Source organism: Hyperoodon ampullatus, assembly GCF_949752795.1.
Source record: "Hyperoodon ampullatus genome assembly, chromosome: 9".
In the NCBI taxonomy this organism is placed as follows: domain Eukaryota; kingdom Metazoa; phylum Chordata; class Mammalia; order Artiodactyla; family Ziphiidae; genus Hyperoodon; species Hyperoodon ampullatus.
In genome coordinates, this window is record NC_136922.1 from 7,497,070 (window position 1) to 7,522,727 (window position 25,658).

The 25,658-nt window shown below is 36.2% G+C and overlaps 1 protein-coding gene across 1 annotated transcript in view; it reads left to right on the plus strand.

Annotated features, from left to right (window-relative positions):
* The window catches only part of SEMA3C (semaphorin 3C), a gene marked incomplete at its 3' end in the record, with an annotated part of 189,154 nt that overhangs the window by 154,749 nt on the left and 8,747 nt on the right, over positions 1–25,658 (plus strand). The window contains exons 13-15 of the mRNA XM_079710851.1: positions 4,761–4,849; positions 7,846–7,887; positions 11,180–11,337. Of these exons, the coding sequence (XP_079566977.1) occupies positions 4,761–4,849; positions 7,846–7,887; positions 11,180–11,337 (289 nt within the window). The remainder of the gene's footprint in view (positions 1–4,760; positions 4,850–7,845; positions 7,888–11,179; positions 11,338–25,658) is intronic.

Sequence of the window (25,658 nt, forward strand, 5' to 3'; positions counted from 1 at the left end):
CTCACTACCGCCAGAAGGAAGACATTTGATAACTATATTATCATCTTCAAGCTAAAGGGTTCAGAGATGGCTTTATGTAGACATAAGTAATTGGGAATTTTATGGACATTCCGGAATGCATATTTTTCAATGATTAACATTTAGTGGGAACACACTATTCAAAAAACCATAAAAAAAAAACCCTGTAAATTCTAGACTGTGAGCTCTTGAGTGCCATGTCCATTTATCTTTGCATTCATACTGATAATAGTGCCTGACATACTGAAGGTACTCAGTAATTTCTTGTTGAACCAATGAGTAAAAATGGATGGAAGACAACCCAAGTCCTTTTATTTACTTAGTAGTGTATGATTCATCCCAAGGATACCTCAAAAGTATTTTCTATATATGGAACTGAGGTTTTGTGAGTATGTTTAGAAAAGAAACCAAAGGTGTCTATCATGACTGCATTTTGAGAGAAATTTTCCCATTAACATGGGCCAATTTAAGCAGCAGCCATGGGTGATATCATATATATTGGCTCCTTCCTGGTGCCATAACTAATTGAAATGACACATTAGCACTTGACAGCTGATCTATCCACCAAGCAACAGTTTACAGTGTGCCTTCATCATGACTAAATTGGACCAAATTAAATCTGCCTCTTGAGAATCTGAACTAGAGATTGTGGGAGTCTGGCAGTTTGTAAGAGGAGCAGAAATATAAAGACATCTAGAGTGGAGCCTTGTAAATGTGTACACTACAGTTGGGATCTCTGTTTATGAGGTTCCAAGTGCTAGAGATCCTGACCAATCACCTAAGTCATTGATCAACTAGAACTCCTGCTGTGTCTCAGTGATGTCTGCATTGTGGTAAAACAACTGCATAGTCATGTATAATTCTGAGCACCACATTTTAAATAGGATAATCCCAAACTGAAGGGTGTTCAGAGAAAGGCAGGTAAAAATATCTGATTTTGAATTTGAATAATATATACTTGAACAGAGTGCTCATGCTTAGACTAGAGAAACAGAGTATGGAGGGTATAAAGATACACTTGGAGAGATGTGAAAAAGAGATTGAGTACTGTATATTCTTGGCAGCTGTAGAAGAAAGACCAATGAATAAAATTAACAGGGAGGTAGAGCTATTTGCATTCAACTAAAGAAGAATTTTCCAGCCTTTTGCTAACTTGTGAAAAACTGATCTTGGGTAATATAATTGTAGTGATAAGATATTGTAGATGAGATTTCTTTAGATAATTAGAGATTCTTCAATTTAAAGAAAGTATCATTGTCCAATTTTTGTTTGTTTGTTTTTTGTTTTTGTTTTTGTTTTTGTTTGCATTATGCGGGCCTCTCACTGTTGTGGCCTCTCCCGTTGCGGAGCACAGGCTCCGGACGCGCAGGCTCAGCGGCCATGGCTCACGGGCCCAGCCGCTCCGCGGCATGTGGGATCTTCCCAGACCGGGGCACGAACCCGCGTCCCCTGCATCGGCAGGCAGACTCAACCACTGCGCCACCAAGGAAGCCCCATTGTCCAGTTTTATAGAAACTTTCTTTTTTTAGAAAACTAGGCTAATTATCAGAGGTGGACTTACCAGAAACTTTAGAATTCCTCATTTGTAACTGTTTGGGAAAGGTCCAAACAACTCTGTTTTTGTGTTTATGTATTATTTTACTTAAAGAAGACCCTCCAAATTATAAAAGTTCAAGGTCTCATAAAATCCGAATTAACAACTGTTAATAGTGATGATTCTCACAAGGATCTACAGCTATTCCATTCATAATGAATCCACAAATTCGAAAGACTTCTAATTTATGTATAAAAAGCTTTAATATGTGGTATGAGGACAAATATGTTCATTTGTGACACACTGATGAAAATTGAACCAGTGTAATGAAGAACTCTGCAGATATGCTACCTCATAAAGTACCAATTCAAGTCTAAATGTGGAAAAGTAAAGGAATTAAAATGCATATTTACATTCTTGAAATGATATATTTTTATCATAGATCCAGGCACACAGTAGGCATCCAATAAATATTTGTTTCACTGTAGGGATCTTGCATTTCTATGATTTTATTTAAACTTTATTTTGAGGTAGAAACATTACCAATATTTAAATATACTTATATTTCTGTAAGAATTTCAGATAAGTTGACATTTTACTAGGTAGAAAAATATATTTTTTTAACCTTTTAATTTTTTTTTTTTTTTTACTTTTTAAAGGGAAATCTACTCATCATTACCAGCAAAACAAAAAATGACTAAAATAGGAAAGCAAACAATAAATAAAGGTGGTGTTCTATCTTACATTACAAATGAGTCAAAACCAAGTTTTGCATTGTCTTTATATTAGCCCATTTTTATAGCTGCTCTTTGTGTAATATTTTATAAATGGCATAAATAAAATATGTTTGTTGTGGGCTTTTTCAGAAGAAATGATGATTTATGTAGAATAATGTTCTCATAGTTAGTTAAAACATTAGTTTAAAAAGTAGCCAGTTCTCTCATTTGAGAATACTTAAAATTATTTTCAAAGTTGATAGTTTTATCTTTGGGAACTCCTGTAATCAAGATTTCCTCTCATGCAGTTTTATTTGGGGCTATGGTTATACATTACTTCTGCTCAGTCTCTACTCAAGAAGTGGTCATTGCTGTCATGTAGAATGGCAGTGATCCTTGCAAGCTTCAGCAGGGAACCGTAAAAACGCTGATGTGACTTAAAAAAAGAGTATGATCTTTATGATAACATGACCTAAAACAAAGATAGTTTTACACCCTCATCTTTCACCCACCCACTCACACAGACACACCCCCCCACACACACACACACACACAATACCACACAAATCCTGCCTTAGCTGTTATAATGTCAAGGCTTTAATTTTAGGGTTTTTGGTATATTCTATTCCTGTAGTTTACACTGTTCTTTGTGATGAATTGTTAATAGAAAACGGGGAACACCTCCAATCACATTTATCCATTTTCAATTGTGATGTGTCTCTGCACCATATCCCCAAATGTTTTTTCACTCCCAATTTATACCTGCATTAATTATCTTCCAAGAAAATAGTACAGATTGGTACAGAGCTAATTCTTAGGAAGCTGAACGGTGAAAGAGAGAAACTTCCAAGTTTCTTAATTACACCTAGAGCCTGCAAATCTTTAGGATTTTTGTTTATTTTTGAGTATGGCTTAAGAAGAGAATTTTAAATTACAGAGCGTAGTTTGAAACTTCAAAGATCAGGTACTTAAACTTTGCAATCTCACAAGATTCAAGGCTTGTTCTGGCAAAATCTCTGTTGTTTTTCTGTATAAAAATTATTATTATTATTTAGTAGGTTTTAACTTTTTAGTTTGTTAGTTGGTAAAATTTTAAAGTAGAGTTTATTTTTTCTTAAGAATTATTTTATCTTTCAGTTAGGTTCATAAAATAGAAACTATAAACAATAAATAGGATATTATATGTTAGAGTAATGCTTGCCTGGGTGATCGCCCAGCTTGAGATGTGAGATTTGAGATTTGTGGTATTGATATTCATCATTAAATGATTCCTAGTTGTAAAGTCCTGTACAGCTCAGTTCAAGTTACCTCTTCTTAGTGACATTTCTCAACAGAATTAGAAAATGTTTTAGTATCTGTTGATGATAATGTACCTGTCCAAATTATAAATTCACAGTTATATGTTCATACTTTAACAGAATGATGACTTGATATTCATGAAGCAGCTCATTAATTATTTTAATGGAAACATATTTTGGTGAGAAAATATATTTTTACTTTCTCAGATCACTCACAAATTTGCTTTAACCCCACATTGCTAAATTTCAACTAGTTTCTTTTAAACCTAAAATTTAAGTGATTGGTAGAGTGGCATAATTATATGTTTAGAAAATGCTTATGTTACATATGAAACAATCTTAATTAAAAATCTTGACATAAGTAACATTTTCTGTATATAGTACATTTATTTGGGCGTCTCTGTTTTTGGCAATATGTAATTGAGAAATACAAGTAGGTTTTTTATTTGCTTAAGTTTATTCGACCCATCTAACTTTGAAAATTTCCCTATATTTTAAAAATACCCAAAGAAACATTCCCAACTGATAAAGATAATTGTGAAAATCATAGAATTATTCTATGAATAGGTGTCCACATCTGAAATAAAGCCATAGTTATGTTTCTGCTTTGAAAATTATTTTGAATTGTGAGTGAAACATTTTACCATGTCTAAAATCTCTCACTGCTACAGATCAAATGTCAATTTCTAGTACTAGTGATTTATAATAAAATTATTATAAAAACTCATTCATAGTAATTTTTTCTCCGATAATCAAATCATTATGTGTCAATTTTAACAAAAATATGAGAGTGTCACTTTATAATGTTGGTTAGGAGGAGTAATATTCTTAAGGGCCAAACTTAAAGTTATGTATTACTATTTCAAGAATACACACTTGGTTCAGAAACAGAACTTTGGACTTCATAAGATGTTTGGACATTCCTTTCTTCTCTCATAATTATGACTATACCAAATATGTGCAAAGCATAAGGTGTTCCTGTTAATTCCTTTTGAATTTTACATAATCTCAATTTAAACATATGAGATGTATAATGAAATCAGAATATTGCAAATGATAATAGCTCAATATATATAATCTCTTTTTTGATGACTAAGTAATTACATAAACAATATTCTAAATTCTAAGCCAGTAGTAGTCTTATGTCTAAATATCTTTGTTTCCTACATCTCATTGTTTCTTTCTCTGATTTAGATCGAGGTACTGTGCAGAAGGTTGTTGTTCTTCCTTCTAACAGCTCTGCCAGCGGTGAGCTCATTCTGGAGGAGTTGGAAGTCTTTAAGGTTTGAACATCTATTCTATTAGCCTCAGCATCAGCATGATAAGTGCAATTCTTTAATCTTACAACCACTTGTGAAGGAAAAAAAATTTGATAAAAGATCAAATAAATGAATGTTATAAAATTTTGAGGGTAGGAAACACGAGATAAAATTAGAAATAAAGAACAAATATTTTTCTGAAGTAATTTTTTACATTTTAAGTTATCTTAGCATAAAAGAATTAGTTTTTTAGCTATCATCCCAACTTGAAGAATTTTGGTCATCATTATTTTTTAAAAATGAGTTCTTGTGGTCAAGGTCTAGAAGATTTGCCATGAAAGGGCTTTTATCATTTGCTTCACAAGCCACCGAGACCCAAATTCTTCCACATTATTGATTGTTAGATAAACTTTCTCATATTTTTTTAGCCAGGAACTTCAAGAAAAACTGCTCTGTTTTCTCTTGTTTTATTGCTTTCAACTCAAATGTCACTCTAGTTAAATAAAACAAATGTTGTCTCTTAAAACTTCATGTTCTGTCTGAAATTGAGTTTGCATTATATTACTCTCTTTGTCCTTGAACTTGGGATAAAAAGAAAAAAGAAAAAGAAAACACAACAAAAAACAGGCACATAGAGGAAAATTCAGTCCTGTAAGATGTAACCTACTGAGGGCAGAGTGCCAATTCTTTATGTGTCTGTGAGCCTGGAGAGCTGGTACATTATGTCCTGCAAACCCTTCTCTCCTTAAAGTATAGGTCATTGCAGTTTAAGTGGTCCCTCTTACCTGATTTGGTAAGATGGGTAAAGCACAGCCAGAGGATTTCAAAGAAACTTTGGTATGGAATCAATCCTACTGCAAACTTCTATTTCCAACTAAACCAATAAAGAAACAATGGCCACGGACACCAAAAGACCAGAGTCAGCCTATACTGGAGTAAAAATAGCACTTCAAAGCCCCTGGGAGCAGACTATTGCTAGTCCAGTAAGTTGCCTTGCTTTGTTGAGTGGACCCAGAATGTATTAACTTAATATATACTCCCCCAGTCACTAAAAATATTGCATTTATAAGCACATAAGTGATCAAGATACAATGATATTAGATTTTACTAATACATTTTAAATATGAAGAACTATTTTAAAAATCAAATCAAATACAGACACTGAGGAATTATGGCAATTTCCCAATATGTTATTAAAGTTACAATGTTTAATGCTAGACTAACTTTGGCATAAGGTTCCTTGTGGTTAGTGCATTAAAATTATGCTCATAAAATATTAACTATGTGCATTCAAGTGCCTTTTCTATGCCTTGCTTTGTAAAGAAATTGATTGTTTCATTGGATTAACCAAAACTGCATTTTACATATAATATATATAATACATATTTCTTCTCATTCAATTCAATAGGGACAACTTGGATGACCAAAATAATATAAAGTACCTTATTCAATAGTTTTCTTGAAAATAACCAAAAAGGCCGTATTGCAGCACTTCATTTTTAATTCTGAAATATCTTTTTTTGATAATAAGGAAACATTAATTAAGTGAGTTTGACACAAACATTAATTAAGTGAGTTTGATAATAAAGAAACATTAATTAAGTGAGTTTTACATACGTTCTATGGAAAGGTCTTAGAAATGTGAGTTATTCTGATCATGTGCTAACTACTTATGGTCTGTTATATGAGTTATGCTGGTGTTATATCATAAAGAATAAACTCTCAGTGGGAAAATGGAGTCAGTCAAAATGCATGTTGGGGGACATCAACCCAAGAGAGACTAAAGAAGTTTGAGCTTCCTTCTGGATGCGTGTGCAGTGATTGATATGGCTAAATTGAGAGAAACAGTTACCAAATACGCTTACTGTCTTCAGCATGGTGTTTGTGTCACATTTTCTGAGGTGAGGTGAAAATAATTGGGTGTGTATGATATACTGTGATGGGCACTTGAGGAAATAATACATTTAAACTGAAATAAATTCCTTAGCTAAGTGTTACACTGATATACTGCAGGAAACTCAATGTAAAAACCAGGCACTTTGTTTTCAAAGAGCGCAGAGCCATAATATGTTTTTTAATCCTCCTTTCAGAATATTTTCTGAAAATATGTCCAACTTCCCTAATCTTAATTTGAATTGGATGTACAACTATTAGTAGTTGCCTAGGTGGATATAAATTGCAAAACTTGTTTTGTATGTATGTGTATTTCTGAATGAATGTCATGATCTGTTGCAACTGAGTATTTAAAGATATCACCATTTTCTCTTTAAAATGTTTGTAGGAACACACAGCTCCAGAAAGTGAAATAATTATGGGCACAGTTTACTTTGAGAGCGTGTTGCCACTTGACTTATTCAAATAAAACTTCACACATCTTTATCAGGTTATCAGGAGTCTAATTTTTAATCTTTAAAAGGAACTAGTAATGTTTAAGAAGTAAAGTTAAGAATAGAGGAACTTTCAGAAAGGATGACTATTTCAGATAACTCTTAGGTACTTTCACTAATTCACATTTATCAAAAGAGGACCTTACCTAACAATATTTATTTGTATTCAACAAAGAGAATAAGTGTGGCTCAGGCAAATACTTCTTGGCATAGCAACATTTGGCAGGTGAACAATAGTGTCTTATGCAAAGTGCTGTGTTGACGAGGGGTACCATTCTACAGCCCCCCACCCCAATCCTGAGTTATGCATTGTGTTCAATATTCCAAGATACAGTTTTTTCAATTCTCTGAAATTTCTCAAATTTTCATTTTTTTCTAATGACTATATTGATAGATGTGTTATAATTGCCACTTTTTTTAGTTTAGGCATATATTTGTATAACAAATCTGTCCTTATTCCAAACAGAGGAAATGTACTTTATAGACAATTACTGCTAAACTTTGAAACTATATGTGCATATAGAGAGAAATGATGACTTCTTGAATTTTAACAGAAACGAGAAAAGTTTTTGAATGTAAAATCTGTTTTAAGGATTATTTGAGCAACTAACAATGTCTTTCTATTTTTTTTAGAATCATGCTCCAATAACAACAATGAAAATTTCATCCAAAAAGGTAAAAACAACCCAATTTTTATTTTCTTTGTATGTAAAAATTTTACTGTTGTGGAAGAATGTATTTTATAATTTCTGAAAATTTAATTTTACTATTAGCAAAATAATTAATACTGTTCATAGTATACCACACACTTAATTTTGATATGGAATTTAGCTTTAGTGGAAGACAAAATAGGCTTATTTTTGTACAGAAGTTCATCAGAGTAGAATATATATATATATATATATATATATATATATATGCAGCAAGATATTCCAACATTTGTATATCCTCTATTCTCAAATATTACAGTGTATGAAGCTAACCAAAATAAAGATACTCTTTCTGAAGGAAGAATTTAGCATAATGTTTGGGCTACTGTAGCATCACGAACCTTCTCAGGGACTTGGAATGAGTAATCAATCCTCTTTTGAGTTCCTGTGCTGTCACATGTTTGAAATATGCAGTGCATTCTTTTATGCTTATTTCTAAGGAAGTGCTATTTTATAGGGTTTACTTTATTATAGGATTTATTTTATAGGTCATTTAAAAAATCTGAATGTCTCAAATCTAAGCCATATCAGGGTTCAGGATCTGGGGAATAAATGTTTTACTATGATTATCAGAAATGTTTGATCTTCTAATTTGTGCCTTCACACGCAAATACACAATGATCATGGAGAGGAAAAGCCCAAGTCCAATCTCTACATGTGCAAAACATGCACCTCTCCAGACCCCAAAGTTGCTATCTCTAAAACAAAAGTTCTAAGGGGCAGAGCAGTATAGTCAACAATGGGGTAGGCTCCAGAATGGGACTGACATGCATTTGAACCCCAACGTGACCTTAAAGTATAAACAAATTATTTTACTTCACTGACCTAAGTTTCTGCCTCTGCAAGGTAATGCTTTCTCACAAATGAGTTAACTTATATAAATTGCCTAAAATAAAGTGAGTCTTTGGTAACTGCTGTTTGTAAGAGCCTAAGACTTATTTTTCTTGGAATATGGAATAAAGGTTTTATGTGTTGGCATAACTGATGATATAACTTTAGTGTTCTTCACCATATTTGGTCTGTTACAGATAAAGAAGTATTCCACAGTTAGTCTTGTATTCTCTTCACTTGACTAAATTTTATGAAGAAAAATAAATAGGGTACAAGGGAGCTAAAGATCTCATCTGTAAAAATGTTTGTATGGTGCATAACAAACATTTTCCCAAGTAACAAGAAGCCATTTTTCATTGTCCCCAATGTCCTAGGGAGCTGATCCCAAGTCAGAATTGTCTTTGAAGTCAGCATGGAATCCCTTTGTTTATAGTAGTTTAATGGAAGGAGAAAGTATCAGAGCAAGATTCAAAATGGACACAAAGCCATTTGTGTGACATAGTAGTACAGTATACAATTATAGGTCTCAGCTCATAATTCAACTGGTGAACTTGTAATACACAATCCATTCCATTAAATTGCAGGGTACAGCATAAACATACACTGGAAAGACTGAGTATTAAATTTGTTTCAACATCTTATATTGCAGATAATTTAAAATATTTAATTAAAGCAATTAGATTCAGGGCAAGGTAATTGTTTGATTTGGGGGAGAATTCATTTACACAACTATATATTGCATTATTTTTTCAGTGTGAAAGAACTACAAATTGCCAATGGTATTTTATATATATTTAAATTCCACGAAGTTAGTACCTTCTCTAATGCTCAAACTAAAAATTTTACTTTTCATTTTATGCTCCTTTATTCTCTAATTTATCCTTGCATTCCATATAGCAGAAAATAGATTAATAAAAAAGATAATTTCTAGAATGGAATTACCTGTATCCTTTCCTCAAATAAACAATTTCCTTGAAATATTTTAATGAAGTTGATGCATTAACTATATTATTTGTTAATGTACTCAATGAACATTTATTTCAAATATTTCTAGAGAAATGATTATCATCAAAACATGCAGTTGTTTTCTTATAGCTTGAATGTCTCAAATGGGGATCAGTAATTTTCAGCCTATTTTCTGAAAAATTCATTGATCTGAATAAAATAATTATTTTATATTAGATGTGCTAGGCTGAGATGTGATTCAAATGATTAATTAGAATTGAAAATGTGTAAATTGCTAGCTCGTTCATTGGTAGTTTACTAATACTATTGCTTAATATTCATTAAGCGCTTAGGTGCCAGAAATTATTCTAAGCATTTTATGTGGAGTTAGCCCTTGTATTTAGTTCTTACATAAAATCTGTGGAGTAAGTGCTATATTGTCCCAGTCTTACCAAAGAGGAAGCTGAGATTCAGAAAAGTTAACCAGCAAATTTGTGGTAGCTGGGATCTGAATCTCAGATATGTGCCTCCAGAACCTGATAGACCAATGGTGCCCTCACTGATTTAATTTTAAATCTACATATAATTTTTAAATTTATATATAATTTCTAAATTTATATACATATATACATACAGACACACACACATACACACACGTGTGCACATGTGCATGTATTCAAGTTCCAGCTTAGAAATTCTATGTTAACTTGAATTACATATTATCAGTCCTTTGTAAAATAAGGACTGTGGATTAGAAACGTCCCTTCAACTCCTGAGAACTGCTTTATGCACAGCTAAAAGACTTGGAGAAATATCATAATAAGCTCTTGACACTGTACAAATGAAGGAGGATGAAATCTTTATTTATGACTCAGGCTGCTGAAGATCTTGGGATCATACAGAAAGTTTAAAACATGTCTAAATATAAATACTTACAGTCTTCTAAATAATTTTAAAATTGCTCTCAGTAATGTCACTTTCAAAGGCATGTGAAATTTTAAAAATAATTTTATCTAATACTTACCATCTATTTTTTCTAAACATAAAGGTGCCCTTTATTTTAGACTCTACTTTTTCAAATTTACAAGGTGATGGCTTGCCAGACTTGAAGAATAAGAAAGCTGCCTTGTGCTTTGCCAAGAGACAGCATTCAAAGAAAAAAGGCAAACATCATAATTTAAATCTGTAATACATTAGCTCAAATCTGAGAGAACAATGAATCCCAATGTCTAAAATACATTACCATTCTACATGGTGCTCTGAACTTTTTTTTAAAACAGGAAAGTGGTAATGTTATAAGCATATTAACGTAGGAAAATTCTATTTATTTTGGCTTTATACCCTTCTGTACTTTGCTTCTTGTTTTTAGTCTATTTCAAAATGAATCCAAGGGTTTGTGGGCATATATTATATTGTGTTCCTGCTGAAAGTCCACTTTTAACTTCCACATCTGAAATAAATCACCATCATTCTTCTAATAGCAACAGTTGTATGTGAGCTCCAATGAAGGACTTTCCCAAGTGTCTCTGCATCGCTGCCACATCTACGGTACAGCCTGTGCTGACTGCTGCCTGGCAAGAGACCCTTACTGCGCCTGGGATGGCCATGCTTGCTCTAGGTTCTATCCAACCGGGAAACGGTAAGTATTAATATTCAGCTGAAAATCAAAATTGATATCATCAGACAATTAAGCAATGCTCCACGTTATTAAAATCAGTTCTATTGCAGTACTCCGTAAAATGATACTAAAAGTAGTAGCTAAGTTTAGCACCATATGTAGTCTTTGAATAAAGAAAATGGCCATTCATAGAAAACAAACTTATGGTTACCAAGGGAGACAGAGGGGTGGGGGTTGGGAGGAGATAAATTAGGAGTTTGGGATTAACATATTAAAAAACACAGCAACAACAAAGCAGAAAATGGCCCTGCTTTATAACTTGAGATTCTCACAGACATATTAGAATGTAGTACTTTGGAAAAATTCCTTTCTCCTTTTAACGTTCCTCTGCAACACAATCCCCACCTCAAATATTTCAAGCAGCATTTAACTTTCACATTACCTAATTTTTATCTTTTTTGTTTTATATGCTTCAGATATCCTTAAATCTAACTCTCCTAGGACTTCCCTGGCCGCTTAATTCCCCTGTAATCAAATGCTTGTCCTACTTCAGGCAACAGGAGCATCGCTCCAGAATGGGTACCATGAACACTTTCAAAACCTTGATGACCATGCTTTATCCCTTAGAATGGTGAGTGCATGATTGCTGGTTAGATTAAGAGGTTAAGGCAGTCTGAGGCATAGTGCCTTTTATCCAAGAGAAGACTTAGGCAGGAAACTCTGAACCAACTTGCACCAAGTTGGAAGAAAACACCAGTAGTGAAATTATAAAACAAAGAATAAGCAGAATTTAGGTTTAACCAAGGTCACAGCTATTTTCAATCAAAATTTGATGTGGGTCATGATGGGTGACAGGAGGAAAACCTATAAAACACAGGTCATCAGGAGAGAGCAAATAGGACCAGCCTTGAGCACCAGTGATATTTCAAGTAAAATCACTGGGGTGATGGTGTTTTATAGCTCCTTTATTCTCTGTTAAAGATATAGGCCTTTAAGGGCTTGACATATTAAAACAACCCTAGCACTTCTTCATATCAAGATTATTCTGATCCTTCTATCTATTACTTCAATAAATTTGTATCATGAGACAATTATTTGCCAGGCAGTATTCTAGAGCTAGGCATATAACATGAAAAAAAAATAGCAACAAAAGGACAAAAATCTCTGCCTTGAGGGATAATAAGTTCTAGAGGGGGAATACAGACAATGAACAAATAAAGAAAGAAACCCTCCAGTATACCAAATAATGATAAGGCCTATGACTTTTAAAAGGGCAGGGAAAGGAGATAGGGCATGTGGAAGCAGGGGACTGCATTGTTAAATGGGTGGTCAGGGGAGGCCTTACTGAAGGTATATTTGAACAAAGGCTTGAATGTGATGAGGAATGATACCATGAGGTGATACCACCATTATTTGGGAGAACAGCATTTCAGAGAGAGGGACCAGAAATCCTTAAAGCTTAGGTGTGCCAGGATTGTCCAAAAAACAACACCAAGACTAATGGGACAATACTGGAATGAGAAAAAAAAGGGTAGGAAGAAAAGGGATCAGAATGCCAGATAACATAGGACTTAGTAAATCATTGAAGGGCCTTTATTTAGAGTTAAATGGAAAACTGCTGAGAGTTTTTGAGCTCAGGAGTGATATTATTTGACTTTTGGTTTAAAAAGATAGTCTGGTTGGGTTTGGCTGTGATTGAGGTCTTGGGATGGGAAGAAGATGTGGGAAAGAAGAAATAGAAGCTGTAAGACAGTTAGGCTACTAACTAATGATCCAAGTGAGATACAATGTTGGCTTGCAAAGGGATGATAGAAGTGGAGGTAGCCAAAAGTGGTCTGATTCTGGATAGGGTTCACAGAATCTGCTGACATATTACATGTAGGTATGTTAGAGAAATGGAGGACTCAAAAATAAGTAAGTTTTCAGAACTGAGCATTGGAAGTATGTACATGTCATTTCCTGAGAAAGAGAAGACTGTGGAAAGAGCAGGTTTGTGGGGAGAAAGATAATGTTAAGTTAATGTTGCCTATGAGATATTCAAATGGAGATGTTGTATAGGCAGTTAGAAATATGAATCTGGAGTAGGGAAAAGTGGCCTGGATAATTTCAAAGTCTACAGATTCAAGGTAACCCCTATCAAAATTCCAATGACATTTTTCACAGAAATAGAACGTGCAATCCTAAAATTTGTATGGAACCACAAAAGACCCTGAATATCCACAGGAATCTTGAGAAAGAAGAAGAAGCTGGTTGAATCATGTTCCCTGACTTCAGACTATACTACAAAGCTAGAGTAATCAGAACAGTATGGCATTGGCATAAAAACAGGCACATAGATCAATGGAAGAGATGAGAGAGCCCAGATACAAACCCAGGCATATATGCTCAATTAATTTACAACCAAGGAGCCAAAAATATACAATATGGAATAGAGAGGCTCTTCAATAAATAGTATTGAGAAAACTGGACAGCCACATGCAAAAGAATAAAACCAGACTACTCTCGTACACCACACCCAAATATTTACTCAAAATGAACTGAAGACTTGAACATAAGATGTGAAACCACAAAACTCCTGAAAGAAAATGTAGGCAGTAAGCTCCTTGATATGTCTTGGTGATTAGTTTTTGGACCTGACTCCAAAAGCAAAAGTAACGAAAGCAAGAATAAACAAGTGGGACTATATCAAACGAAAATGCTTCTGCACAGTGAAGAAATCCATCAACAAAATGAAAAGGCAACCTTCTGAATGGGAGAAAATATTTGCAAAACATATATCCTATAAGGGGTTATTATCCAAAATGTATAAAGAGGAGGCGGAGTCAAGATGGCCGTGTGGGAAGATGCAGAGTTAGTGTCTCCCCACAACTAGGACACCTGCTGGCCACTGGTGGGGGACTCTGATGCTGAAGGAGACGGGAGGAACCCCAAAGTGAAACAGCAGGATGTAGGGGGACTGAGCGGGAGAGGAGCAGTGGAAGCCAGGCAGGATCTGCGCCCCTGAGGCCAGGGAGATCAGGAGAGGCAGGCGGGAGGGGCCCTCCCAGACCAGAGGAGCAGGAGAGGAGAGGTCAGCATTTCCCCACCCACTCATGCCCAAGAAGCCCGCTGGGATCCCAGATGAGGTCCCCCGCCCTCTGAGAACAGGGGTGGGGGGCACACCTGGGCCCCTTCTGTTCCATTGAGCCTAAACCACACACCCCCCCACAGCCCCCAGGGCCTTTTCCAGCCCTGTGGGTTATGAGCATTGGCCCCACCCACCGCTCAAACCTCACCCTTGCTTACGCCCTGCCTTTCACAGCCAAGGCCTTTCCCCCCTCTTTTTTTTTTCTTTTCCCTCCTCCTCTTTTTTACTATTGTGGTACTAATGTACCTTCCAGTTGTTGATTCATCTATATTTTTACTTTTATATTCTTCCTAACATATCTGTTAGTTTCCTAGTCTAATTTTATTTTTTACTTTGCTATTATTATTATTTTTTTATTTTTATTTTTATTTTTTTTTGCTGCCCCAGGCAGCTTGCAGGATCTTGGTTCACAAACCCAGGGTTGGGCCAAAGCTCCTGCAGTGGGAGCTCTGAGTCCGAACAACTGGACTAACAGAGAACCTCAGACCCCAGGGAATAATCATCGGAGTGAGGTCTCACAGAGTTCCTTGTCTCAGCACCAAGACCCAGCTCTACCCAGTAGCCTGCAAACTCCAGTGTTGGAAGCCTCAGGCCAAACAACCAGTAAGACAGGAACACAATCCCACTCATAAAAAAAAAAAAAAAAAAAAAAAGTCACAAAAAATATGTCACAAATGAAGGAGCAAGGTAAAAACCTACAAGACCAAATAAATGAAAAGGAAATAGGCAATCTACCTGAAAAAGAATTCAGAGTAATTATAGTAAAGATAATCCAGAGTCGGAGCGCAGGGAGAGGACGGGGGCTGGCGTTGGAAAGAGAGCCTGAAGGGGTTAGTGCACCACGGCTAGTCCGGAGGGAGTCCGGGGAAAAAGTCTGGAGCTGCCGAAGAGGCAAGAGACTTTTTCTTCCCTTTTGTTTCCTGGTGCGCGAGGAGAGGGCATTAAGAGCGCTACTTAAAGAAGCACCAGAGACGGGCGCGAGCCATGGCTAAAGGCGCGGACCCCGGAGACGGGCGTGGGATGCTGGGGCTGCTGCTGCCGCCGCCACAAGACCTGTGTGCAAGCGCAGGTCACTGTCCACCCCGCTTTCCGGGGAGCCTGTGCAGCCCGCCACTGCCAGGGTCCCGGGACCCAGGGACGGCTTCCACGGGAAAGCGCATGGAGCTCCACGGGCTGGTGCAACGTCACGCCGGCCTCTGCCGCCGCACGCCTGCCCCACACTGCGCGCCCCTCCCTCCCCTCTGCCTGAGTGAGCCAGAGCCCCCGAATCAGCAGCTCCTTTAAACCCGTCCTGTCTGAGCGAAGAACGGACGCCCTCCGGCGACCTACGCGCAGAGGCGGGGCCAGGTCCAAGGCTGAGACCCGGGAGCTGTGGGAGAAGAGAAGAGACAGGGAAATCTCTCTGTGCAGCCTCGGAGGCAGCGGATTAAAGCTCCACGGTCCACTTGATGTGCCGTGCATCTGTGGAGTGCATGAATGGACAGCGAATCATCCCAAATTGAGGCGGTGGACTTTCAGGACAAGATTTAAGACTTTTTCCCCTTTTCCTCTTTTTACAACGAATTATCCCAAATTAAGGAGGTGGACTTTGAGAGCAAGATTTCAGACTTTTTCCCCTTTTCCTCTTTTTACAACGAATTATCCCAAATTGAGGAGGTGGACTTTGAGAGCAAGATTTTCGATTTTTCCCCCTGCTCTCTTTTTCTGAATGTGTATGTGTATGCTTCTCTGTGAGATTTTCTCTGTATAGCTTTGCTTCCACCATATGTCCCAGGGTTCTATCTGTCCGGTTTTTTTTCAATAATTACTTTTTAATTTTAATAACACTACTATATTTTATACTTTATTCTATTTTACTTTACCTGCTTTTTCTTTTTTTCCTACCTTCCCTTCCTTCCTCCCCCCCTCCGCCCCTCCTTTCTTTCTTTCTCTCTTTCTTTCCTTCCACCCTCCCTCCCTCACTCATGTCTTTCTTTCCTTCTCTCTTTCTTTCTTTTTTTCTTTCTTCCTCTCTTTCTTTCCTTCCTTCCTCCCTCCCTTCTTCCTTTCACTCTTTCTTTTTCTTTCCGCCCTCCCTCCCTTGTTCCTTTCACTCTTTCTTTTTCTTTCCTTCCTCCCTCCCTCCTTTCTTTCTTTATTTCTTTCCATCCTTCCTCCCTCCCTCCTTTCTTTCTTTCTTTCTTTCTTTTTTTCTTTCTTTCTTTCTTCCTTCCTTCCTTCCTTCCTTCCTTCCTTCCTTCCTTTCTTTCCTTCTTCCTTTCTTTATCTCTCTCTTTCTCTCATCTACTAATTTTTTCATGCTCTTTTTCTCCCTTTTATTCTGAGCCGGGTAGACGAAAGGCTCTTGGTGCTACAGCCAGGAGTCAGTGCTGTGCCTCTGAAGTGGGAGAGCCAAGTTCAGGACATGGGTTCACAAGAGACCTCCCAGCTCCACATAATATCAAGCGGGGAAAATCTCCCAGAGATCTCCATCTCAACACCAGCACCCAGCTTCAGTCAATGACAAGCAAGCTACAGTGCAGGTCACCCTATGCCAAGCAACTAGAAAGACAGGAACACAACCCCATCCATTAGCAGAGAGGCTGCCTAAAACAAAATAAGGCCACAGGCACCCCAAAACACACCACCAGAAGTGGACCTGTCCACCAGAAAGACAAGATCGAGCCTCAACCACCAGAACACAGGAACTAGTCCCCCCAACCAGGAAGCCTACACAACCTACTGAAACAACCTTAGCCACTGGGGACAGGCACCAAAAAAAAAATGGGAACTACGAATCTGTAGCCTGCAAAAAGGAGACCCCAAACACAGTAACATAAGCAAAATGAGAAGACAAAAAAACACAAAGCAGGTGAAGGAGCAAGATAAAAACCCACCAGACCTAACAAATGAAGAGGTAATAGGCAGTCTACCTGAAAAAGAATTCAGAATAATGATAGTAAAGATGATCCAAGATTCTATTTCCAAGATCCAAAATCTTGGAAATAGAATAGGCAAAATGCAAGAAACAGTTAACAAGGACCTAGAAGAACTAAAGATGAATCAAGCATTGATTAAAAACACAATAAATGAAATGAAAAATACTCTAGATGGGATCAATAGCAGAATAACTGAGGCAGAAGAACGGATAAGTGAGGTGGAAGATAAAATAGTGGAAATAACTGATGCAGAGAAAAATAAAGAAAAAAGAATGAAAAGAACAGAGGACAGTCTCAGAGACCTCTGGGACAACATTAAATGCACCAACATTCGAATTATAGGGTTTCCAGAAGAAGAAGAGAAAAAGAAAGGGACTGAGAAAATATTTGAAGAGATTATAGTTGAAAACTTCCCTAATATGGGAAAGGAAATAGTTAATCAAGTCCAGGAGGCACAGAGAGTCCCATACAGAATAAATCCAAGGAGAAATACGCCAAGACACATATTAATCAAACTGTCAAAAATTAAACACAAAGAAATCATATTAAAAGCAGCAAGGGAAAAACAACAAATAACACACAAGGGAATCCCCATCAGGTTAACAGCTGATCTCTCAGCAGAAACTCTACAAGCCAGAAGGGAGTGGCAGGACATAATTAAAGTAATGAAGGAGAGAAACCTGCAACCAAGATTACTCTACCCAGCAAGGATCTCATTCAGATTTGATGGAGAAATTAAAATGTTTACAGACAAGCAAAAGCTGAGAGAGTTCAGCACCACCAAACCAGCTTTACAACAAATGCTAAAGGAACTTCTCTAGGCAAGAAATACAACAGAAGGAAAATACCTACAATAATGAACCCAAAACAAATAAGGAACTGGGAATAGGAACATACATATCAATAATTACCTTAAATGTAAATGGACTAAATGCTCCCACCAAAAGACACAGATTGGCTGAATGGCTACAAAAATAAGACCCATATATACGCTGTCTATAAGAGACCCAGTTTCGACCTAGAGACACATACAGATTGAAAGTAAGGGGATGGAAAAAGATATTCCATGCAAATGGAAACCAAAAGAAAGCTGGAGTAGCAATTCTCATATCAGACAAAATAGACTTTAAAATAAAGACTATTAGAAGAGACAAAGAAGGACACTACATAATGATAAAGGATCGATCCAAGAAGAAGATATAACAATTGTAAATATTTATGCACCCAACATAGGAGCACCTCAATACATAAGGCAAATACTAACAGCCATAAAAGGGGAAATAGACAGTAACACACTCATAGTAGGAGACTTTAACACCCCACTTTCACCAATGGACAGATCATCCAAAATGAAAATAAGTAAGGAAACACAAGCTTTAAATGATACATTAAACAAGATGGACTTAATTGATATTTATAGGACATTCCATCCAAAAACAACAGAACACACATTTTTCTCAAGTGCTCATGGAACATTCTCCAGGATAGATCATATCTTGGGTCACAAATCAAGCCTTGGTAAATTTAAGAAAATTGAAATTGTATCAAGTATCTTTTCCGACCACAATGCTATGAGACTAGACATCAATTACAGGAAAAGATCTGTAAAAAATACAAATACATGGAGGCTAAACAATACACTACTCAATAACGAAGTGATCACTGAAGAAATCAAAGAGGAAATAAAAAAATACCTAGAAACAAATGACAATGGAGACACAACGACCCAAAACCTATGGGATGCAGCAAAAGCAGTTCTAAGGGGAAAGTTTATAGCAATACAATCCCACCTTAAGAAACAGGAAACATCTTGAGTAAGCAACCTGACCCTGCACCTAAAGCAATTAGAGAAAGAAGAACAAAAAACCCCCAAAGTTAGCAGAAGGAAAGAAATCATAAAGATCAGATCAGAAATAAATGAAAAAGAAATGAAGGAAACGATAGCAAAGATCAATAAAGCTAAAAGCTGGTTCTTTGAGAAGATAAACAAAATTGACAAACCATTAGCCAAACTCATCAAGAAAAAAAGGGAGAAGACTCAAATCAATAGAAATAGAAATGAAAAGGAGAAGTAACAACTGACACTGTAGAAATACAAAAGATCATGAGAGATTACTACAAGAAAATCTTTGCCAATAAAATGGACAACCTGGAAGAAATGGACAAATTTTTAGAAATGCACAACCTGCCAAGACTGAATCAGGAAGAAATAGAAAATATGAATAGACCAATCACAAGCACTGAAATTGAAACTGTGATTAAAAATCTTCCATCAAACAAAAGCCCAGGACCAGATGGCTTCACAGGCGAATTCTATCAAGCATTTAGAGAAGAGCTAACACCTATCCTTCTCAAACTCTTCCAAAATATAGCAGAGGGAGGAGCACTCTCAAACTCATTCTACGAGGCCACCATCACCTTGATACCAAAAGCAGGCAAGGATGTCACAAAGAAAGAAAACTACAGGCCAATATCACTGATGAACATAGATGCAAAAATCCTCAACAAAATACTAGCAAACAGAATCCAACAACACATTAAAAGGATAATACACCATGATCAAGTGGGGTTTATTCCAGGAATGCAAGGATTCTTCAATATACACAAATCAATCAATGTGATACACCATATTAACAAATTGAAGGAGAAAAACCATATGATCATCTCAATAGATGCAGAGAAAGCTTTTGACAAAATTCAACACCCATTTATGATAAAAACCCTGCAGAAAATAGGCATAGAGGGAACTTTCCTCAACATAATAAAGGCCATATATGACAAACCCACAGCCAACATTGTCCTCAATGGTGAAAAACTGAAACCATTTCCACTAAGATCAGGAACAAGACAAGGCTGCCCACTCTCACCACTCCTGTTCAACTTAGTTTTGGAAGTTTTAGCTACAGCAGTCCGAGAAGAAAAGGAAATAAAAGGAATCCAAATTGGAAAAGAAGAAGTAAAGCTGTCACTGTTTGCAGATGACATGATACTATACATAGAGAATCCTAAAGATGCCACCAGAAAACTACTAGAGCTAATCAATGAATTTGGTAAAGTAGCAGGATACAAAATTAATGCTCTGGCATTCCTGTACACTAATGATGAAAAATCTGAAAATGAAATCAAGAAAACACTCCCATTTACCATTGCAACAAAAAGAATAAAATATCTAGGAATAAACCTACCTAAGGAGACAAAAGACCTGTATGCAGAAAATTATAAGTCACTGATGAAAGAAATTAAAGATGATACAAATAGATGGAGAGATATTCCATGTTCCTGGATTGGAAGAATCAATATTGTGAAAATGACTCTACTGCCCAAAGCAATCTACAAATTCAATGCAGTCCCTATCAAACTACCACTGGCATTTTTCACAGAACTAGAACAAAAAGTTTCAAAATTTGTTTGGAAAAACAAAAGACCCCGAATAGACAAAGCAATCTTGAGAACGAAAAACGGAGCTGGAGGAATCAGGCTCCCTGACTTCAGACTATAATACAAAGCTACAGTAATCAAGACAGTGTGGTACTGGCACAAAACAGAAAGTTAGATCAATTGAACAGGATAGAAAGCCCAGAGATAAACCCATGCAGGTATGGTCAACTTATCCTTGATAAAGGAGGCAGGAATGTACAGTGGAGAAAGGACAGCCTCTTCAATAAGTGGTGCTGGGAAAACTGGACAGGGACATGTAAAATTATGAGATTAGATCATTCCCTAACACCATACACAGAAATAAGCTCAAAATGGATTAAAGACCTAAATGTAAGGCCAGAAACTGTCAACCTCTTAGAGGAAAACAAAGGCAGAACACTCTATGACATAAATCACAGCAAGATCCTTTTGGACCCACCTCCTAGAGAAATGGAAATAAAAACAAAGATTAACAAATGGGACCTAATGAAACTTCATAATTTGCACAGCAAAGGAAACCATAAACAAGACCAAAAGACAACCCTCAGAATGGGAGAAAATATTTGCAAATGAAGCAACTGACAAAGGATTAATCTCCAAAATTTATAAGCAGCTCATGCAGCTCAATAGCAAAGAAACAAACAACCCAATCCAAAAATGGGCAGAAGACTTAAATAGGCATTTCTCCAAAGAAGATATACAGACTGCCAACAAACACATGAAAGAATGCTCAACATCATTAATCATTAGAGAAATGCAAATCAAAACTACAATGAGATATCTTCTCACACCAGTCAGAATGGGCATCATCAAGAAATCTAGAAACAATAAATGCTGGAGAGGGTGTGAGAAAAGGGAACACTCTTGCACTGCTGGTGGGAATGTGAATTGGTACAGCCACTATGGAGAACAGTATGGAGGTTCCTTAAAAATCTACAAATAGAACTACCATATGACCCAGCAATCCCACTACTAGGCATATACCCTAAGAAAACCATAATTCAAAAAGAGACATGTACCAAAATGTTCATTGCAGCTCTATTCACAATAGTCCGGAGATGGAAACAACCTAAGTGTCCATCATCGGATGAATGGATAAAGAAGATGTGGCACATATATAATGGAATATTACTCAGCCATAAAAAGAAAGGAAACTGAGCTATTTGTAGTGAGATGGATGGACCTAGAGTCTGTCATACAGAGTGAAGTAAGTCAGAAAGAGAAAGACAAATACAGTATGCTAACACATATATATGGAATTAAAAAAAAAATGTCATGAAGAACCTAGGGGTAAAACGGGAATAAAGACACAGACTTACTTGAGAATTGACTTGAGGATATGGGGAGGGGGAAGTGTAAGGTGTGACAAAGCAGAAGAGAGGCATGGACATATATACACTACCAAATGTAAGGTAGATAGATAGTGGGAAGCAGCCGCAATGCACAGCGAGTTCGGCTCGGTGCTTTGTGACCTCCTGGAGGGGTGGGATGTGGAAGGTGGGAGGGAGGGAGATGCAGGAGGGAAGGGATGTGGGAACAGATGTATATGTATGACTGATTCGCTTTGTTTTAAAGCAGAAACTAATAATAATTTTAAAAAAAGATGATCCAGAATCTCAGAAATAGAATGGAGGCATGGATTGAGAAAATACAAGCAATGTTTAACAAAGATCTAGAGGAACTAAAGAACAAACAAACAGCGATGAACAGCACAATAACTGAATTGAAAAATGCACTAGAAGGAATCAATAATGGAATAACTGAGGCAGAAGAGCGAATAAGTGAGCTGAAAGACAAAATGGTGGAAATAACTTCCAAGGTGCAAAATAAAGAAAAAAGAATGAAAAGAATTGAAGACAATCTCAGAGACCTCCAAGACAACACTAAACACACCAACATTCTAATTATAGGGGTCCCAGAAGAAGAAAAGAAAAAGAAAGGGTCTGAGAAAATATTTGAAGAGATTATAGTTGAAAACTCCCTAACATGGGAAAGGTAATAGTCACCCAAGTCCAGGAAGCACAGAGACTCCCATACAGGATAAACCCTAGGAAAAACACACCAACACACATATTAATGAAACTAACAAAAATTAAATTCAAAGAAAAAATATTCAAAGCAGCGAGGAAAAAGCAAAAAACAACTACAAAGGAATCCCCAAAAGGTTATCAGCTCATTTTTCAGCGGAAACTCTGCAGACAAGAAGGGAGTGACAGGATATACTTAAAGTGATGAAAGAAAAACCTACAACCAAGATTACTCTACCCAGGAAGGATCTCCTTCAGATTCGATAGAGAAATGAAAAGCTTTTCGGAAAAGCAAAAGCTAAGAGAATTCAGCACCACCAAACCAGCTGTACAACAAATGCTAAAGAAACTTCTCTAAGCAGGAAACCCAAGAGAAGAAAAAGATCCACGAAAACAAACCCAAAACAATTAAGAAAATGGTCATAGGAACATACGTATCAATAATAACCTTGAATGTAAATTGATTAAATGACCCAACCAAAAGACACAGACTGGCTGAAAGGAAACAAAAACATGACCTATATATATCCTGTCTACAAGAGACCCACTTCAGACCTAGGGACATATACAGACTGAAAGTGAAGAGATGGAAAAAGATATTCCATGCAAATGGAAATCAAAAGAAAGCTGGAGTAGCAATACTCATATCAGATAAAATAGACTTTAAAATAAAGACTGTTACAAGAAATAGGGAGGGACACTACATAATGATCAAAGGATCAATCCAAGAGGAAGATATAACAATTATAAATGTTTATGCACCCAACATAGGAACACCTCAATACTTAAGGCAAATGCTTAACAACCATGAAAGGAGAAATCAACAGTAACACAATAATAGTAAGGGACTTTAACACCCCACTTACACCAATGGACAGATCATCCAAACAGAAAATAAATAAGGAAATACAAGCTTTAAATGACACAATAGACCAGATAGATCTAACTGATATTTATAGAACATTCCACCCAAAAGTGGCAGAATACACTTTCTTCTCAAGTGCACATAGAACATTGTCCAGGATAGATCACATCTTGGGTCTCAAATCAAGACTCAGAAAATTTATGAAAATTGAAATCATATCAAGCATCTTTTCTGCCCAGAACGCTATGAGATTGGAAATCAATTATAGGGGAAAAAATGTAAAAAATGCAAATACATGTAGGCTAAACAGTGCACTAATAAATAACCAAGAGATCACTGAAGAAATTAAAGATGAAATAAAAAAATAAATAGAAACAAATGATAATGAAAACATGACAACCCAAAACCTATGGGCCACAGCAAAAGCAGTTCTAAGAGGGAAGGTTATAGCAATACAATCTCACCTCAAGAAACAAGAAAAATCTCAAATAAACAATCTAACCTTACACTTAAAACAACTAGAGAAAGAAGAACAAAGAAAACCTAAAGTCAGTAGAAGGAAAGAAATCATAAAATCAGATCAGAAATAAATGAAATCGAAATTAAGAAAATAGCAAAGATCAATAAAACTAAAAGCTGGTTCTTTGAGAAGATAAACAAAATTGATAAACACTTAGCCAGACTCATCAAGAAAAAAATGGAGAGGATGTAAATCAATAAAAACAGAAGTGAAAAAGGAGAAATCACAACTGACACTGCAGAAATACAAAGGATTATAGAGACTACTACAAACAACTATATGCCAATAAAATGGACAACCACAAAGAAATGGACAAATTCTTGGAAAGGTAGAATTTTCCAAGACCGAACCAGGAAGAATAAAAAAATATAAACAGAACTATCACAAGTAATGAAATTGAAACCATAATTAAAACTCTTCCAACAAACAAAAGTCCAGGACCAGATGGCTTCACAGGAGAATTCTATCAAACATTTAGAGAAGAGCTAACACCTATCCTTCTCAAATTCTTCCAAAAAATTGAAGAGGGAGAAACACTCCCAAATTCATTCTACGAAGCCACCATCACCCTGATACACAACCAGAAAAAGATATCACAAAAAAAGAAAATTATAGACCAATATCACTGATGAACATAGATACAAAAATCCTGGACAAAATACTAGCAAACAGAATCCAACAGCGCATTAAATGGATCATACACTATGATCAAGTGGGATTTATCCCAAGGATGCAAGGATTCTTCAATATATGCAAATCAATCAATGTGATACACCACATTAACAAATTAAGGAATAAAAACCATATGATCATCTCAATAGATGCAGAAAAAGCTTTTGACAAAATTCAATATCATTTATGATAAAAGCTTTGCAGAAAATGGGCATAGAGGGAACCTACCTCAACATAATAAAAGCCATATATGACAAACCCACAGCAAGCATCATACTCACTGGTGAAAAACTGAAAGCATTTCCACTAAGATCAGGAACAAGACAAGGATGTCCACTCTCACCACTCTTATTCAACATAGTTTTGGAAGTCCCAGCCACAGCAATCAGAGAAGAAAAAGAAATAAAAGGAATACAAATTGGAAAAGAAGTAAAACTGTCACTCTTTGCTGATGACATGATACTATACATAGAAAATCCTAAAGATGCCACTAGAAAACTACTAGAACTAATCAATGAATTTGGTAAAGTATCAGGATACAAAATTCTTTAATAGTGTTAAATTACCTGGTTTTATTTCGATTGCACTATCTAACTGGAACACAAGGATCATGTAGAGGAATTCATAGGAATGAAAAACAAAAACATGTCCTTTGTATGGAAACGAAGAAGTACAGTTACACTTGGAAATGAATGGAGGTTATATTTTGACATAATAGAGTTGTTAAGTATCAGTGGCTCGGTAGTTTCTCTTTTTTAAAAAAGTTTTTTCATAGTAAACAACATAAGCATTTTTC